The sequence below is a fragment of the Quercus robur genome, chromosome 5 (assembly GCF_932294415.1).
Source record: "Quercus robur chromosome 5, dhQueRobu3.1, whole genome shotgun sequence".
NCBI classification, from domain to species: domain Eukaryota; kingdom Viridiplantae; phylum Streptophyta; class Magnoliopsida; order Fagales; family Fagaceae; genus Quercus; species Quercus robur.
Window position 1 is genome coordinate 79,523,606 of NC_065538.1, and position 17,642 is coordinate 79,541,247.

Here is a 17,642-nt window from a genome sequence, read left to right on the forward strand (position 1 = left end):
CTGTTTTTGTAAAAGTGGAAGCTTTAAAACCAATTTGTTGAGGGTAGCATCAGCGTAAATAGCTATTTGTTGAGTATATAATCCAATAAAAATGAATAGTTTTACGTGGATCAGCTTTTGGGCTATGCAGTGTTGAAAAGCAAATTTCACTAACAAAAAAAGGAGATTACAAAGCCAAAAAGCTCTTAATCACTAGAATCAAGTGACTAAAGAAACCTTAAACTCTCTAGATCAAAGTCAGCGCTTAGAAGTTTATACAAAAATACCAAAGAATAGAGAAGCCTATTCTAATACTGTGGCACTAATATAATTGACAATATATATATATATATATATATTAGGTCTTGCCATAGTACAAATGCCCTATAAGGAATAATATTCCTAAAGTTGTTTAAGGCTTAATGCCTATTAAATTGGAGTCCATTACGTGCTCAATACAAAAGTATGAGTTTGGCTTACCTGTAATACTTTTTAAAAAAGAATCTTCTTTTATTTTAATAAGAGACTGTCATGTCACCCACTAATTAAATAAAAAGTGAAGATTAAAACTCACTACCACTTACCATTCTATATTTAAAATAAAAGAACATGTCTAATTAAAAATGTACTCAAGATAAGCCAAATCCCAAAAGTATAACTTGGGAAGGAATAAAACATATGTGGCACAAGAGCACCTCAAATTTAAGCCACCAATTATAAATATTATTATCATTATTTCTCAAAAAAAAATAATTAAAAAATCCCTAGTTTGAACATCCTCAAAATCTCTCACGATACACTAATCAAACTGTTTCCCGACAAACATCTTAATTTCCAATAGTTTTTTGGGTTGGAAGTACATGTCTGTAAAAGCATTCCAACAAAAGCCAAATTAAATTTTCCAAGAAAGTTGGGTTGAAGTTTCCTCCCCAAACAGATTTAAAACGTTTTCCTTTTAGTAAACTACAGTTGCAGGACGCTTAGGAACTTAAGAGATCTCTCAAGATTCACTAGTCAACTAAATTGGGACAACATAGAATTAATACATACTAGAAAAGTGCTACGTTCACAATATTTTCATAACATTTTCATAACAAATCATAAGTAGTTAGTTGTTATTGGTTTTAATTTGAACCTACAACTAAAATAACTTTTTTGCTCCACCAATAACAATCCATAACAATCTATCACTTAGGATTTGTTACATAAGTATCATAATACATGCCACTCACAGTGTGGGGAGAGAGGGGGAGGGGACAAATGTTGGGTAAGTAACAAGTTTTTTTGTCAATTTATCCCTGTTTCTCTCTTTGTTTGATTGGTGAGTAACATTTAGATTTTTTTTTTTTTTTTGGGATCACTTTTACAAAATATAAAAGCAAAAGATGTGTCTTTGTTTTTATTTTGAGAATTGAGATAATGCGTCCCTTAATTTGTTGGCTTTAAGTGAGGAGGCCATATTCCATCCCATTGAACATTGAAGTAAGAATTGCGTTTCCAACTTTGACAACTATTTAGTCCTTCCTTTCTTTTTCATCTACTTCAAGGAGACTACGGCTCTATGCTGACTGAAACCTTAAGTCTTACAACTTTGGTCTTTTATATACGTAAACATGGTTTAGCAAGAGAATTAAAAATTCTTAATTTTTTTTTTTTTAATATAAGATAAAAATTCTACTCTAACCTAATCTAAGTGTTTATGAGAGTGTAGAAACAGAATCGGTAATACACAAGCAATAATTACATAAAACTTAGCTAAGTTCTACAAGAACTCTAAGTTCGTAAACAAAAGAACAGAGAAAACCTCTCAAATTAAACTTTCATTGATAACAATTTAATAAATCACCACCTAGATGTAATTAAGGAGCATTTATTGAAAAAGTTCTCCTAACTCCTTTAAGAAAAAGAAACAACAAAGTGCTACTCGCTACTAGAGAAAAGAAAGCAGCTTAATTAGGGAAATAAAAATAAATAAAATCCTAATTCAACTAGGAAGAGAAAAAAAAAATGTCATAACTGCTTTGCATCATCTTCCTTGGGTTGGAGAAAAACTCGTTCTTGAGTTTTTTTTTTTTTTTTTTTTGCTATTTATTTTCAATTATTACTGAAATACCCACTCAACAATATATGGCTCCGCCACTTCCTTCTAAGATAGAAGGTCTTTCGTAGTTATTAGTAATGATATTTTCTTATTTTTGTCATTTTGTATGCCTCATTGCCTATATAAAGCAGTCCAAAGTAGGTTTCGAAAATCCATCAACACTGCATTCCTCAACTCAAACTTTCTTAATTTTTCCTTTAGCTTTTCCTTTTAGGTGATTCCATCACTATGGATTGTAAGAAACAATTGCAATCTGTGTTGCAAACTTCATCATCCGAGATGAAGCCTCAAGCCAATGATATCGAACATGAACGAAGATCTGCCAATTATAAGCCAAACATATGGAACTACGATTACCTACAGTCTCTTTCTAGCATATACGACGTAAGAATCCTTTCTAAATATACTCTATGAGAATATTATTGTGACTAGAGTTTTTGTGCCACAATTTATACAACTTTTATGTGGTCAATATCAGTAAACGTTTGTCCCTTTCATAAAGACTTACTATTTTTTTTTTCACAACTTTGATGTTGTGTCAACAGATTCTCTCATCTTTCATCTCGAAAAATAATTATGGCTTCTTTTTCTGTTCTATTCCATACTCTACCATAGAGAAATGATAATAACTTCTTATGCAATTAGTTTCTATAGTGTGAAATATGACTCTTAACACATTATTGTATTTGTTTCTCAAATTGTAACTCATCAAGAGGGAATATAAGTGCGTGTAATTTACACCCCGAGTATTCAAGTTATTTCATTATAAACAGTGTATTTTTCCAAACCAGCTTAAAGGAATTTTTTGGAATTTTTTCTTACTTATTATATGATGATTCGTAAGATCATTCACGTGTCATATTTAAAAACTTTATAACTTACTAAATCAATGGAATGACTAAAAATGAATGTGGAGGTCGTAGGAATTTTGTTTCCTAAACTCTGTCCTTTCATTATTGTCCATTCTCATTTTTAGAGAGCCCCTCTGCACGTGATTTTCACTAACACAATTCAGATTTGGGACAATGGTGTTGTTGCAGGGCCAAGAATATGAAAGACGGGTACAGAAACTTAAAGAAGATGTAAGGATAATATTTGCGAATGCAGTGGACTCTGTGGCAACGTTTGAGCTTATCGACAGCGTAAACAAGTTAGGCCTAGCAAGCCACTTTGATATGGAAATCAAAGAGGCTCTAGACACCATTGCATCTACTAAGAAGAAAATTTCTAGTCCAGAAGAGGATCTCTACACTACTGCACTATGCTCTAGGCTTTTTAGGCAGCATGGCTATGAAGTTTCTCAGGGTAAAATAATCTTCGAATTTAAATCATATCATTTATGTAGCTGATCCTAACTAATCTGTTAAAAATCCATAACTGACCCAAAAAAACTTAGAAACTAAAACTTGGTTGTTATTTGAAGTCCTAATATCTAACACCAGTACATTCTGTGCAATTCAGATATGTTTAGAGGCTTCATGGATGAAAAAACTGGTTTGTTCAGAGAAAACACGCACATAAATATCAAAGAAATGCTTGAGCTTTTGGAGGCCTCACACTTGGGTTTAGAAGGTGAAAACATTCTGGATGTGGCTAGAGATTTCTCAACTGCAACTCTCAAAGAAAGCATTTCCAGTTTATTAGACAGTGACCTTGCCAAGCAAGTGGTCCATGTTTTGGAACTTCCATCACAAAGGAGAGTACAGTGGTTTGATGTCAAATGGCACATCAATTCATATGAGAAAGACATTCACATGAACTCGAGCTTACTTGAACTTGCTAAACTTCATTTCAACATAGTTCAAGCCATACTTCAAAAAGATCTAAGGGAATCATCCAGGTAGCTTCCAAAGAATAATGTGATTTGTGAATATATATCTTATACCCCAAACTCACTTTGCATTGCACAAAATACTAATTAGCATGAAGAGAAACAACTTAATTACTTGTACCTTTGTGTCATTTAGGTGGTGGAGAAATCTGGGACTCACAGAGAACTTGAGTTTTGCCAGAGACAGACTAGCCGAAAGTTTTATGTGCTCAGTGGGCCTTGCTTTCGAGCCTGAGTACACATGTCTTAGAAAATGGCTTACGAAAGTCGTTATTCTGATACTGATAATTGATGATGTTTATGATGTTTATGGCACATTGGAAGAACTAAAGCACTTCACAAATGCCGTAGATAGGTCAGCATTGCAGAATATCACTGCTGAAAACTTTCAATATAAAATAGGGTTAAATATACTTCTAGTCCTAAACTCCTAAACTTTTGGGCTGGTTTTATTTTGGTCCTCACACAGTTTTTTTGTTTTACTTTGGTCCTTACTAATAAAATGCTTATGGATCACATAATTATAATAAATAATAAATAAACCACTTTAGGCAAAGCAACGTGTAGCTTAACTAACAATTCTCTAGTATTTTTAATAGAAATGTTTAGGGTTTGAATCATTTTTCTTCATTCTAAAAGCATCTCCAATAGGCTCTCTAAAGCTAATTTTGGAGAACAAACACACCAAAATTTCACTCCAAAAGCTTCTCTATCTCTATATTTTGGAATGTAGTTGCTACAGTACCTCTCATGAAGTAGAGAACACTGTAGCATTTACTGTAGCACCTTCAAAATTTTTTATCTATTAAAATAATCACCTGGTTGAATTAAAAATAATTTTTTTCTCTTTCCTCTGTTACTCTTTCTTCCTTGCTCTCTCTTTCACTTCTAATCATAAAAAACTCTCTCTCTTCTCATCAGAAAACAAAGATAGACGAAGGCCAACTTTCTTTGCCGGCTGTGTGAGTGAGTGAAGTGAGATGAAGAAGAAAGAAAATAAAAAACAAAAATGCAAACACAGAGGAGAAGTCAAAAGATCATGGTCAGTTGTGTGTGTGTGAAGTGAGCCGAAGGGGAAAGAAAATAAAAACAAAAAGGTAAGCACAAAAGAGGAGGAGAAGTCAAAGGAATGTGGTTGTGTGGAGAAGAAACAAAAAAGTAGATACATAGGGGAAGAGTGGGTATATGTGTGGAGGAGAAAAAACAAGAAGGAAAAAAGAAAAAGAAAAAAAGAAGATAGAGATGATTCTAGAAAGTGTAATGTATGGATGAAAAAAAAAATGAAAAACAATTATTAAAAAAAGGGAGAAATATTATTTCACAATATTTTTACAATATTTTCACAAAAAATTCTAAATGATAGGTTATTATTGGCAATTACTAGTAAAAAAAAAAAAAAATAAAGTAGTAGGTCAAATTAAAACCAGTAACAACTTACCACCTAAAATTTGTTATAAAAATATTATGAATATAAAACTTCTCAAAAAATAAAATAAAATATGAGGAAAAAAAAAGAATAAGAAAAACTAAAAAAAAAAAAAATTAAAGAAATAATATTTAAATGAGATGAAGAAAAAATAGATAATCTGTTGGAATGTGTATTTAAAAAAGTAGGTAGACAAAGGGTAAATTTAACTATTCACTCTCCAAACAGTACAAAAATTTGGAGAAGTTACTAGAAATGCTCTAACTATTAAAAAGAAAATGACAATGTTAGATAAAAGTTTGCTCTGAAAATAATTAAATGAAAATGAAAATGAAAGTAATTTTCTTCTCTTTTTCTTCATCCCTCCCCCCTCCAAGTTTCTTTGCAATGTTTTTGTTTTTTTTTGGGGGGGAGGGGGGATAAACAAAAGAAAATAATTTTTTTACAATGTTTTTGTTTTTTTTGGGGGGGGGGGGGGGGGGGGAAAAATTTTTTTACATTTAAGTATTTTGATAGAAATTTTTAGCTGACATAGCCTTTTTGCCAACTATGTAGCAAAATCTTTTTAAAAAAAAAAATAAATAAGTGATATGTAGGCATTATGTTAGTCATGTCATGTGAGTAATTTTTGTCAATTAGAGCATCTCCAATAGCTTAGGTAAAAGAAAATAATCTCTAACCAACAAAATCAAACAACTAAAAGAAAAAAAAAAATTTTATTCTCTCCTCTTGTTCTCTTTCTGCTACAAAGGGTGATCTGCAAAGGAAGAATAAAAAAATATTAAAAAAAAGAATGAAGAAATAATATTTAAATGAGATAGAGAATGGATAAAAAATCTGTTTGAAAATGTATTTGAAAAAATGGGTAGCTAAAAGGTAAAAGTCATTGTTCATTCTCCAAACAGTACAAAAATTTGGAGAATTTGCTAGAGATGCTCTTAGGTGTTGGTAAGGATAACAATGAAGCACACGAGTACGAAAATGAAACAAAAAATTGAGGACCAAAAATACTTTAAGGCCCTGTTTATTTCAATGTAAAAACATTTCAAGGAAAATTATTTGTTTTCCGATGTTTAGTTATTTTCCTGAAAATGCTCAAAAAAATTTGTTGGAGTTGGTCTCATATGAAAAATCATAAATTTTATATTTATATTTAATATAAATATGAAATAAAAACTTTGATTTTTCACTTTAATATATTAATAAAATAACTTAGATCAACCTACACAATCAAAATAAAATTTTAAAAAATTACACTAATAAGCATATTCAAAATAAGAGCGTAACAACAAAAGTAAATAAAAATAATAATTAACAAAAGCTATCAACTGAACTAGCATTCACAAGGATAAGTACGTACAAACAATTGAAACCTCTAAGTGATACTTATAAAGTATTTTTGAGAAACTGTTAAAAGTATGGAGTTGATTTCCATAATTTTGAGGCATTACGTGGTTATTTTGGAGGTTTTATAAGGTATTTTCATCATTTTAATGGTTTTTTAGGGGTATATTTATTTTATATTTTTTTAGAGGGTATTTCATGAATCATATTAGATTTGAAAATATTTGAGTCATTTTTTAGATTCAAGGCTATTTCAGTCATTTTGAAGGTTTAATGTATAATTTGGCTATATATTTTATAGGATTTAGAGGCATTTCAGTGGTTTTGAGCATATTTTGGTTATTTTGGAGATATTAGGGGTATTTTAAAATAGGCAAATAATTGCTTTACAACATTAAGAATTATTTTCACCAAAATATTTAATTCAGGTGGGATGTTAGTGAAACTCAACAGCTTCCAGAGTGCATGAAGACTTGCTTCCTAGCTCTCTACAATACTACTAATGAAATCGCTAATGAAATTCAAAAGGAGAAGGGTGCTTGGAACCAAGTTTTACCTTATCTTAAAAAAGGGGTACTCATCTGTTCATTTTCCATAATAATTGAAATTTACTCATTTGTTCATTTTTCATCATGTTTAATTGGAATACATATATACACAATAGGTAAAGACCATCGTTATTGAAATTATAGTGAATATCTTTTTCTTTTTTTCCTTTTTAATAGTGGACAGATTTTTGTAATGCATTATTTGTGGAAGCAAAGTGGTACAACATGGGCTACAGTCCATCCCTGCAAGAATATCTAAGTAATGGATGGATTTCATCGACTGCCCCATTACTTTTGGTCCACGAATTCTTTTCCATGGGACATGAGGTAACAAACGGGATGGAAGATTTTTTGGAGAAAAACCAAGAAATTGTGTATAATATATCTATAATAATTCGACTCTGCAATGATTTGGAGACTTCAGTGGTAATTACTCTTTCCTTATACAACATTTTTATAAACTGTTGATGTAGCTTTAATATTTTCCAAATAATTATTGGTAGATAAAAATGTGATGTCATTGACAAGTTCAGATTAGAACTTGTAAGAATTCGTCATATCAATAATTTATAAAAATATTATAAAATAGTTTATATCTATAGTATTACTCATTCTTTATTGGTTATAAAGAACATTGATTAATTATTATGTCCATATTAGAACAAACTAATTGGAATAGTAACTTGAAACAGGCTGAGAGAGCAAGAGGTGATGTTCCCTCATCAATCCTATGTTATATGAGAGAAGCTGATGTTTCAGAAGAAATTGCACAGAAGCACATCAAAGACATGATAAACAAGAGTTGGAAGAAAATAAATGGGCAATACTTCAACCAATTGCCAATGCTGCAATCATTTGTCAATATTGCAACAAATAATGCTCGTGTGGCACATAGCCTTTACCAATATGGAGATGGGTTTGGGGTTCAAGACCGAGACACTCGGAAAAATACTGTGTCTTTACTGGTCGAACCTCTCTCGTGCTCTAACGAATTGAAATGTCAAATTATGGAAAATGGGTCAATTTGTCAGCTATGAATCTATGATGTTGCAACTTAGAATTGCAATAACTCACTGGATGGTGACTTGAATAGCTAGGTTAAGTGCATGGCTTTGTCTCTACAATAATGCGATGAACGAGTGCTTGGATTGTAACGTGTAATCAATATTCAGTTCTAGTTAAATAAAAGTTCTTTTAAAACATTTATATTTGATGTTTTGATTGATATTTTCGACTCTTTGAGTGTCTGTGACCACTACGATTTCCTTAATCTTGTTGATGTTGACTAGGAACTCTAAAGTTATGTCTATGAAAAAAAGATAAGAATCTCTGCAGTAATTTCGTACTACAATAACCACCAAAAGTATCATATTTGAGAGTGAAAAACAACAGAGATAGTGAGATGCCATTGGTATTGATTTTTTCTTTTATTTTTTCCATGGAACGAAAGGAGGTTAAAAAAAATCGTTTTTTATTTGAATGGAACTCCTTACGTAGTGTGTGTGTATATATATATACACATTGTTGAGAATTTGCTGTCAAGAAATAAGGAGATTTTTTTTATATCAAAACATCAATTGAAAAAGTCATAGGAAAATTCTTGGACTACCTAGTATGAATGTGGAATAAGGAACATCGAGAGGAGGCTACAAATGTTGCAAAATGAGCAGCAGTAGTCGCTCATTGTGCAGGAGATCATCCTAGGTACAAGAGACTAAAGAAGAATGAAAAAATTAGTTACAATATCTCTTCCATCTTCTAGATTTTCCAATTTCAGGCCTATTGTTTTGTGCTATCACGTTAGTGCAAATATTTGTAATCTCTGTATGATTTAGTAAATTAATTCTCTTATCGTTTCATGGACATAAGCCATCTTCAAACCACTTAATAATCCTTGATATTCTCCTTTCTTATTAGACTACTTGTTCCTTGATAATCTTCTAAAGTTCAATAAATGCATGCCTTATCCTCTCACATAATAATAAATCTCATTGATTTTGCTGATAATTATTCAATTGCTTGATTTAGATCACAATAAATGCATGCCTTACCCCTCTCACATAATAATAAATCTCATTAATTAATTAAATTCATAATAAAATTTTATTCATGTGAAAGAAACCAGATCCTCAAAAAAAAAATAATAATAATAATAATGTGAAAGAAACCATGTATTCATTATGCTTCGTAAAACTGAATAATTACACTTTCGTTGATTGCATGGTTTTGACCCTCAATTATTTGGTTGGTGGACTTTTCTTTCCTTTTTCTTGTCGTCCTTGATTGGTTGGGTTGGCGCACTTACCTTATTTATTTGATGTTCAACACGGATGCAATCCAAAAGGACTGGTTGATAACTAATCAAATCAAGCTCGTGCAACCACCGCACATTTTTGGTGTGGTGGTTACTTCACAAGTATAAGTGTTTGTGGGGTGTGGGGACAAAGACCGGGGTTCAAGTCTTCAGGAGGGAATTTCATACATATATACACTAAATTAGGCTAGAATAGAATTCTATTTTGTATCGAAAAAAAAAAAAAAAAAAATCAAGCTCGTGCAAAGTGAATAGCATTATAGCAATTCTTCTGATGGTTTAAACTATTTGTCGATTTAACATTATGCTCCTACAAAACTAACAAAAAAATAAACAAAAGTCCGGCTCATTTCTTGGTTTTTCCAACAACTTTGTGGCCCTAATATATTTAGATTGTTGTCCAATAATTTTTTGGCCTCCATGTGTTTGTGGTACAAAGTGTAGAATTTTATGATAACGTGATTGAAAAAAAAAAAATATATATATATATGAAAGTTTACGCGGTCTATCTTTGTGGCTTATCTCTGTTGGATAAGAGTCTAAAAAGCTATATTTTTTTCGCTCATTTCTAACTTGTTGAACTTAGAAGACTTATTTTAAAAATAGTTTTCTTAATTTAAAAACAAAAAGTAGTTGGTCCCACACAAATACAATTTGTTTGGTTAATACAATTTGTTTGGTAAGCACAACCATTAAAAAATGCCTATTTTGCTAAAAGTTTGGTTTTTGTGAATTATATTACTAAAAAACCTAATTAGCAAGTTATCTAATTATGTAACCTTTATTGAAACTTAATTTAACCAAAGTCAAGCTATATGCAGTAACCACTGATGTGGCTATGTGAGCCTAACTTTGGCAAAATTGAGTTTTACTTTGAAATTTGAACTCGATTTGGCAAAACCAAATTCTAAAAAGATGCTATATAACTAAATAACTTGTTGAAGTGGCTTTTTTAGTTATATAATTCGAAGAAAAGTTATTATTTAAAAAAAAAACGTTTAGGAAATTATTCTCAAATTTATTGTGCAAAACAATATTTAAAAAACACCCACTCTCTTCAGTTTCTGTGATTAAAATCAATCATAATATATATTTTTCATTTTTATTAAGATCTCTCTCTCTCTCTCTCTCTCTCTCTCTCTCTCTCTCTCAAAGAACTTGATTTAACCAAAGTCGAGCTATATGCAATAACCACCTACTGATGTGGCAATGTGTGCCTGACTTTAGCAAAATTGAGTTTTACTTTGAAATTTGAATTCGATTTTGGTAAAATCAAGTTTCAAAAAGATATTATATAATTAAATAACTTGTTAAAGTTGCTGTTTTAGTTATTTAATTTGGGAAAAGCTATTATATAACAACAAATAAAAAATGTTTAGAAAATTATTCTCAAATTTATTGTGCAAAACAATATTTAAAAAAAACACCCACTCTCCTCAGTTTTTGTGATTAAATAAGATATTTCATTTTTCACTCATAACAATGTTTAAAATAATAAATAAAAAGGAATAAAAAGAATATTTAATTAAAAATATAGAAAATAAGAGAGTTTGATGCAGGACCACCTGACAATGTGCCAAATAAAATAGAAATCATGAATGCTCCTTGTAAGGACTCGATTTGTAACGACCCAAAATGATATGGGGTTCGCACGTAAAAATGCCCAAACAATATAATTTATAGAGCGTGGGTATTAAGAACTAGATTAACTTTTGTAGAATGAGAAGATTCACCCTCACGTATATTGAAGGCTCAGGGCTGGCACAACAATCAGTTTTTTTTTTTTTTTAAATAGATACAGTTCTTTTGTTTTTCACGTTTTTCTTCTTCAGTCTTTTCTTTTCTTTTTTCTCTTTTTTTTTTTGTTATCTTCCGATCCCCCTTCCTACGTGTTCTTCTTTCAGTTTATATACCACCCTCTGTGTTCCATCCTCACCACACACGTGTAGGTTGGGTTCGGGGGATTTCTTTCTGTCCCATCTAGCGCCTCCTGGAACTTCCTATGGGCAGCTGTAAGGCTGCTTCATTACTGTTCAGATATCACCTCCACATTAATGCGGCCAGAGAGTTGGTTGAGAGGCAATTAATGCGGAGGCAACTGTAGTTATAAATATTTGTTTGCCTTTTCTTTCTTACCCTTGGTCTGTTATCCCATCTTCAGTGGTGACATAGTTCCGAGGTCCAATTGTAACAAGACCGCGTCCTGATCGTCCTCAGACGCATACTGCCGAGGAGTATGGTGTCCTCGGACAAATACGGAACTCTACTTTCGTGATATTGACTACCCCCCCCCCCCCTCGGTGGTTACCCTTACGACCTGACTTGGGCCTCCTCGAAAGGATTTGCATCCTCGGATGGGCCACAAGCCCAGCGATCTTGACCTTAATGGGTCTGTTGATTGACTGGCCCCCACAATAGCCCCTCAAAATCCTGTTTTACGACTCCTCGGGAGAGAAGGTGGATTTTGACGTCATAAGCCCGTACCTATGCATGTTTTGGGGCATGCCCCTAACGCTTCAGCATCCCGATTTTGGCAACATTAAATTTTGGCAACGCACTTGTCTCCCACGTTCGACGGTGTGATGTAAATCAAACGGCAGAGGGCCTCCCTTGTTTTGTGAGCGGGAACTTTACCGCTCACAATCCTCATATGACTATAAAGGCGTTCTCAAATTAACTCTGTTTCTTACCTTCGATGATTACGTGGTTCCAGAGCTCATACATTGAACCTGCCTTTCTCTATTTTCGTTATTTTCCTGGCGACTACAAATAATCGTACTTTGTCCGAGATCCTTCCTTTGAACTTGTAAGTCTTCTCGAAGTTTTTACCACTTTTATTTCAAACCCAACAGTTTTTCTGCTTAGTCTTTTAGAAAAATGGGGAAACAAAAGAATCCATTTCGATGTCTAGTTGAATCCAAGGAAGGTATTAGAAATTTTCGCTCTAAGTATAAAATCCCCTCAACGGTGGGGATGAGGTACGCAGCCCAAGGGGAATGGGCTGATGCTAGACAAACTGGGGAAGTAGTTATTCCTATGATTACCTTTATAGAAGGCGGGATGACTATCCCCATGGGTAGTATCACTAGGAGTTACCTCAACTTCTTTAGGCTATCCCCCACCCAGTGTGCTCCAAATATGCTCAGGGTCCTGAGAAGTATAGATGCTTTAAATAAGAGAATGGACATAAAGTTAACCCATCATGATGTGAATTGGGTGTACAACCTCCATCACTTAACTAGTCAGGGGTATTATCTCAAGTCAAGATATCCTGAGGTAAGGCTGATTCAGTGCCTTCCCACTTCAAACAAGAACCTGAAGGAGGATTTCCTTATTCTCTCTGGGGAATGGCACGATGGTCTGCCTTGCCCGACAGTAGAGGGAACACCAGGTGGGAGCGTAGTCATAGATCTATAATATTTAGTTTGCAAGCACATTTTGTTTACTTTTTCTTTTTTCTTTTTTTTTTTTATCTCCAACAATTTTCACTTTCGACTCAACGGTTTTGCAGATAGACGCTACACAAACCCCAATCTTAAGTTAGTCAATAAGACGAACTTGGATAAGTTACTGAAAGCCGAGATATACATGAACGAAGCTGACGGTCAGCTCCGGGCAGCACACTAAATTCTCGCCTATACTCCCCTGTCTTTTGCTTTTCAGGCGCCAAAGTGCGTGATTAGAGCCCGCGACCCTCGACTTCACCGTATCAGTGTTGCTTATGAAGGGTTCATTGTTCCAGAGGGCATTCCGCTTCCCCAGTACACATCTCGCACAGAGCCTCTTTTCGTAGCCAGCGTCTCGGCAGGAACTTCTTCATCCCTACCTACCCTCAGGGAAAAGGAAATAAAAGGGAGAAAGGAAGAGGAGAAAGACGAGGAAGAGGTTATAGAGGTCTTTGAGTCCTCGGACGACTTTAGGATTTTTGATCAACCTGTAAACCCCGGGGAAAATCCTGACGAGATGGGGATACAAAGAAAACCCCAGAGAAGTTTGCTGGAGCTGATGGAAGGTCAACCGGGAAAGAGTGTGACTGCAAAATCAACACCATCCCAGGCTTCATCTCTTCCCGCTAGGTCTCCTCCTCCTGCTCCTCGTCAACCTCCTCGGCCATCATCACAGTCAGCGCTTCCTAACACTGCCGAGCTAAAAAGGCGCAGGGAACAGAAGGGCAAGGAGGTGGCAGACACAAGCAAGTCTCGTCCTACTCGCGAGGAGGATGCCTAACGAGTTGCAAAGCAGCAGAAAACCAAGCACCAAGCCTCGCGGGGCCAAGAGAGATCTGATTCCCAACATTCTGAACCACAAGCATGGTTGCCAGCACCTATGCACAGTGGGGAGCCCCTGTGAGATGATGCATCTATAAGGGACTTCAACGGCGGCATAGGATGTCACGTAGCCTCGGCCATAGAGGAAGCCTTATTGCTCCCGAAAGATATGGCCGAAATAAAAAATATGAGGAAGAATGAACTCGTCCTCGACAATAAACGATACTTGGGCATGGTAAGGAGTTAACTTTTTGTCTTTTTCATTCTATGATTATTACTCACCAATATGCACTTTTCCCTGACTATAATGTTAACCTTTTTCCTACAGATCATCCAAAATACTTTCAAGCTAGATAAGATGCTCAACGCCTGTTCTGATCAGCTAGACGATAAAAGGAAAAGATGGATAACGGCTGTACAGACCTTGTCCAAATTTGAACAGGACTTGGCCGACATAAGGAAAAAGTTACAGGTCGAAGAGCAAGCTCGCAAGAGCCCCGAGTCGGCATTAGAAGGCTACCAAAAGTAGGCCGAGGACCAAGGGAACCGTCTGCGTGAGGCGAATGCCGAACTGAAGAAGGCTCAGGAACAAGTCCTAGTTCTTAGGAAGCATTTGGAGGAAACTCAAAAGCTAAGGGAGCGAGCTGAAAAGTCCAAGGAGCAAGCCGAGAAAGCAAAAATCGATGCCGAACGGGTAATGAACGAAGCTGAGCAGAGAGGCTACGAGGTTGGTATAGCTGAAACTGAGAAGGCTTTGAGAGCCGAGGTTCCGGCGGTGTGCCGTATCTACTGCACAAAATCTTGGAATGAGGCCCTTAACCGTGCTAGGGTTGAAGCTTCATCTGAGTTACGTAAGCCAGAGAACGTATTCTATTCCAAGGCGATCCGCCCCTCAGTTCTTCTACCCCATCAGGCTGATGCTCCTTCTTCAGTCATTAACCTCAACGAGGAGGTTTCACCTCACAGTTTTCCTCCCCTTGGCCAGCCGGAATCAGTTTTCCTCCAAGAGCTTCCCCAGACAAGACCACCACCGCTTCGAAAGCAGAGACGGCCTCCCAAGGTTTTCAACAAGATTTGGCCTCCACAGTCTTACCAACTGGGGGCGTTACTAAAGCCAAAGAGGGAATCACCACTTCGGAGGCAGACACATCTGCCGGCCAGAACCCAAAGATCCAATTGAAATTGAAAAAGTAGAACTTGTTTTGTAGTCTAACTAGACATTTAGTAGGGGACTCCCTTGCTCATTTTCTTATCGCTTTTACTGCTTTATGTTATTTCTGTAGTCGTTCACTGTGTTATTGTAATTTGGATAAGTTCATTTCAACTATCTTTCGCTTGTATGGGGCAATTTTACTTACACACATCGTCAATTGATAATTAGCAATAGGCAATAAGCATTAATACAACGGGGTCTTAGGGAGACGTTTTAGATATGCACGTATTCTTTCCAATCAATTGTAATTCTTTACGAAAGTTCATAAACTAAATAAAATTATGCCTTCAGTACCTTGATTGTACGCCAACTGACGTCCATAGATTTCTCTCTAATTCTCCAGTAAGTGTTACAGGGCGTTAATTCCCATTAAGTTTGTGATCAGAAGATCTATCACAACTCAGTTACTGTTCAATACTTCAATACACATCATAGGGTGTTAATTTCCACTAGGTTCGTGGTCTGAGGACCTAACACAATTTAGCTTCTGTTTAACATTTCAATATACATCACAGGACGTTAATTTCCACCAAGTATACGATCCGAGGACCTGACATAACTTAGTTTCTGTTTAACATTTCAATATACATCATAGGACGTTAATTTCCACCAAGTTTGCGATCCGAGGACCTGACATAACTTAGTTTCTGTTTAACATTTCAATATACATCATAGGACGTTAATTTCCACCAAGTTTGCGATCCGAGGACCTGACATAACTTAGTTTCTGTTTAACATTTCAATATACATCATAGGACGTTAATTTCCACCAAGTTTGCGATCCGAGAACCTGACATAACTTAGTTTCTGTTTAACATTTCAATATACATTGTAGGACGTTAATTTCCACCAATTTTGTGATCCGAGGACCTGACATAACTTAGTTTCTGTTTAACATTTCAATATACATCATAGGACGTTAATTTCCACCAAATTTGCGATCCGAGGACCTGACATAACTTAGTTTCTGTTTAACATTTCAATATACATCATATGACGCAGGAGCACAGGATGTATGGCTAACGTACATTAAAAGAAATATTTGAATTGAAATACTTTTATTAATAATAATACCTCTTGAGATTATTTACATTCCAAGGATGAAGTACAGCTTTTTCATCTAGGTCTTTTAGATAATAGGCTCCTATTCCCGCTACAGAAGTGATCTGATATGGCCCTTCCCAATTAGGTCCCAGTTTTTCCCAATTTGGATTCTTGGTGGCCCCCAGAACTTTCCTCAGCACCAGATCTCCTACGGCTAACGGCCTCATCTTCACATTACTATCATAGCCCTGCTTGAGTTTATGTTGGTAGTAAACTAGTTGAACCATCGCGCTCTCCCTTCGCTCTTCAATCAGGTCTAAACTTTTCTCCAACATCGCATTATTACTATCCGAAGAGAATGTATTGGTCCTTAACATTGGGAATCCAGTTTCTAGGGGGATGACGGCCTCGGCCCCATAGGTCATGGAAAAGGGAGTTTCCCCCGTTGAACGTCGGGGTGTTGTCCGATATATCCATAGAACATGTGGCAATTCTTCCACCCACTTTCCTTTCGCGTCATCCAGTCTCTTCTTAAGCCCATTGACTATTACTTTGTTAACAGCTTCAGCCTGCCCATTGCCTTGAGGATAAGCCGGAGTGGAATACCTGTTTCTTATACCCAGTTCTGAACAATATTCCCTAAAGGCATTGCTATCAAATTGGAGTCCGTTATCTGAGACAAGAGTGCGGGGAGTTCCAAATCGCGTAACAATGTTCCTCCAAATAAACTTCTTCACATCTACGTCTCTGATGTTCGCCAAGGGCTCAGCTTCGACCCATTTAGTGAAGTAGTCTGTGCCGACCAGCAGATACTTCTTGTTTCCTAGGGCTTTAGGAAAAGGGCCGACAATGTCCAGCCTCCATTGGGCAAAAGGCCAAGGGCTGGAGAGAGGGTTAAGAACTCCTCCCAGTTGATGGATATTTGGAGCATATCTTTGGCACTGATCGCATTTCCTAACGTACTCTTGCGCTTCCTTCTGCATATTTGGCCACCAATATCCTTGTGTGATGGCTCGATATGATAGAGACCTTCCTCCTGTATGGCTTCCACAAATGCCCTCATGCAATTCTTCCAGGATTGATTCTGCAGTCTCAGGAGGCACACAGAGCAGGTATGGCCCAGAGAAGGACCGTTTATATAACTTTTTATCTTCAAATAGCCAGTACCAAGGAGCTTTCCTTCGTATTTTCTCAGCTTCCACCTTATCTTCGGGCAATATGTTACTTTCAAGAAATTTTAATATGGGATCCATCCAGTTTGGCAACAAACTGGTTTGATTGATTTGGCAAAATCCTTTTCTGGTGAGGTGGGGGTACACAGGTCTTCAACGATGATCACCCAAGGAAAATTTCGTACTGAGGAGGTGGCAAGGGTTGCCAAGGAATCAGCGTGTGTATTTTCACCTCGAGAAATATGCAATAAGTCGAAAGACTCAAACTTCGTTTGCATACGCCTAACCTGGTCAAGATACCCTTGCATCCTTGGGTCCCGGGCCTCCAGCTCTCCTCTCACCTGGCCGACTACCAATCTCGAGTCTGAGAATAATTTCACTACCTTTCCACCCATTTTTCGT

The 17,642-nt window shown here is 35.7% G+C and overlaps 1 protein-coding gene across 3 annotated transcripts; it reads left to right on the plus strand.

Annotated features, from left to right (window-relative positions):
- Positions 1–2,241: 2,241 nt before the first annotated feature.
- Positions 2,242–8,389, plus strand: LOC126727283 ((E,E)-alpha-farnesene synthase-like). Of its 3 annotated transcripts, none has more exons than XM_050432867.1 (7): positions 2,242–2,464; positions 3,121–3,385; positions 3,542–3,920; positions 4,048–4,266; positions 7,110–7,254; positions 7,407–7,655; positions 7,922–8,389. In XM_050432867.1, exons 1-7 carry the CDS (start codon positions 2,309–2,311, stop codon positions 8,264–8,266), a joined length of 1,758 nt encoding a protein of 585 aa, XP_050288824.1. In that variant the 5' UTR covers positions 2,242–2,308; the 3' UTR covers positions 8,267–8,389. The 3 variants fall into 3 exon arrangements, with proteins under 3 accessions (XP_050288824.1, XP_050288825.1, XP_050288826.1); XM_050432868.1 differs by having other exon boundaries at positions 7,407–7,556; XM_050432869.1 differs by lacking the exon at positions 4,048–4,266.
- Positions 8,390–17,642: the final 9,253 nt, after the last annotated feature.

Excerpts from the sequence above, each read along its gene's own strand:
- LOC126727283 (XM_050432867.1), top strand. The coding sequence starts at position 2,309 with ATGGATTGTAAGAAACAATTGCAATCTGTGTTGCAAACTTCATCATCC. Across the intron at positions 3,921-4,047 it reads GATCTAAGGGAATCATCCAG|GTGGTGGAGAAATCTGGGAC; the intron begins GTAGCTTCCAAA and ends TGTGTCATTTAG. Across the intron at positions 7,255-7,406 it reads TACCTTATCTTAAAAAAGGG|TGGACAGATTTTTGTAATGC; the intron begins GTACTCATCTGT and ends CCTTTTTAATAG.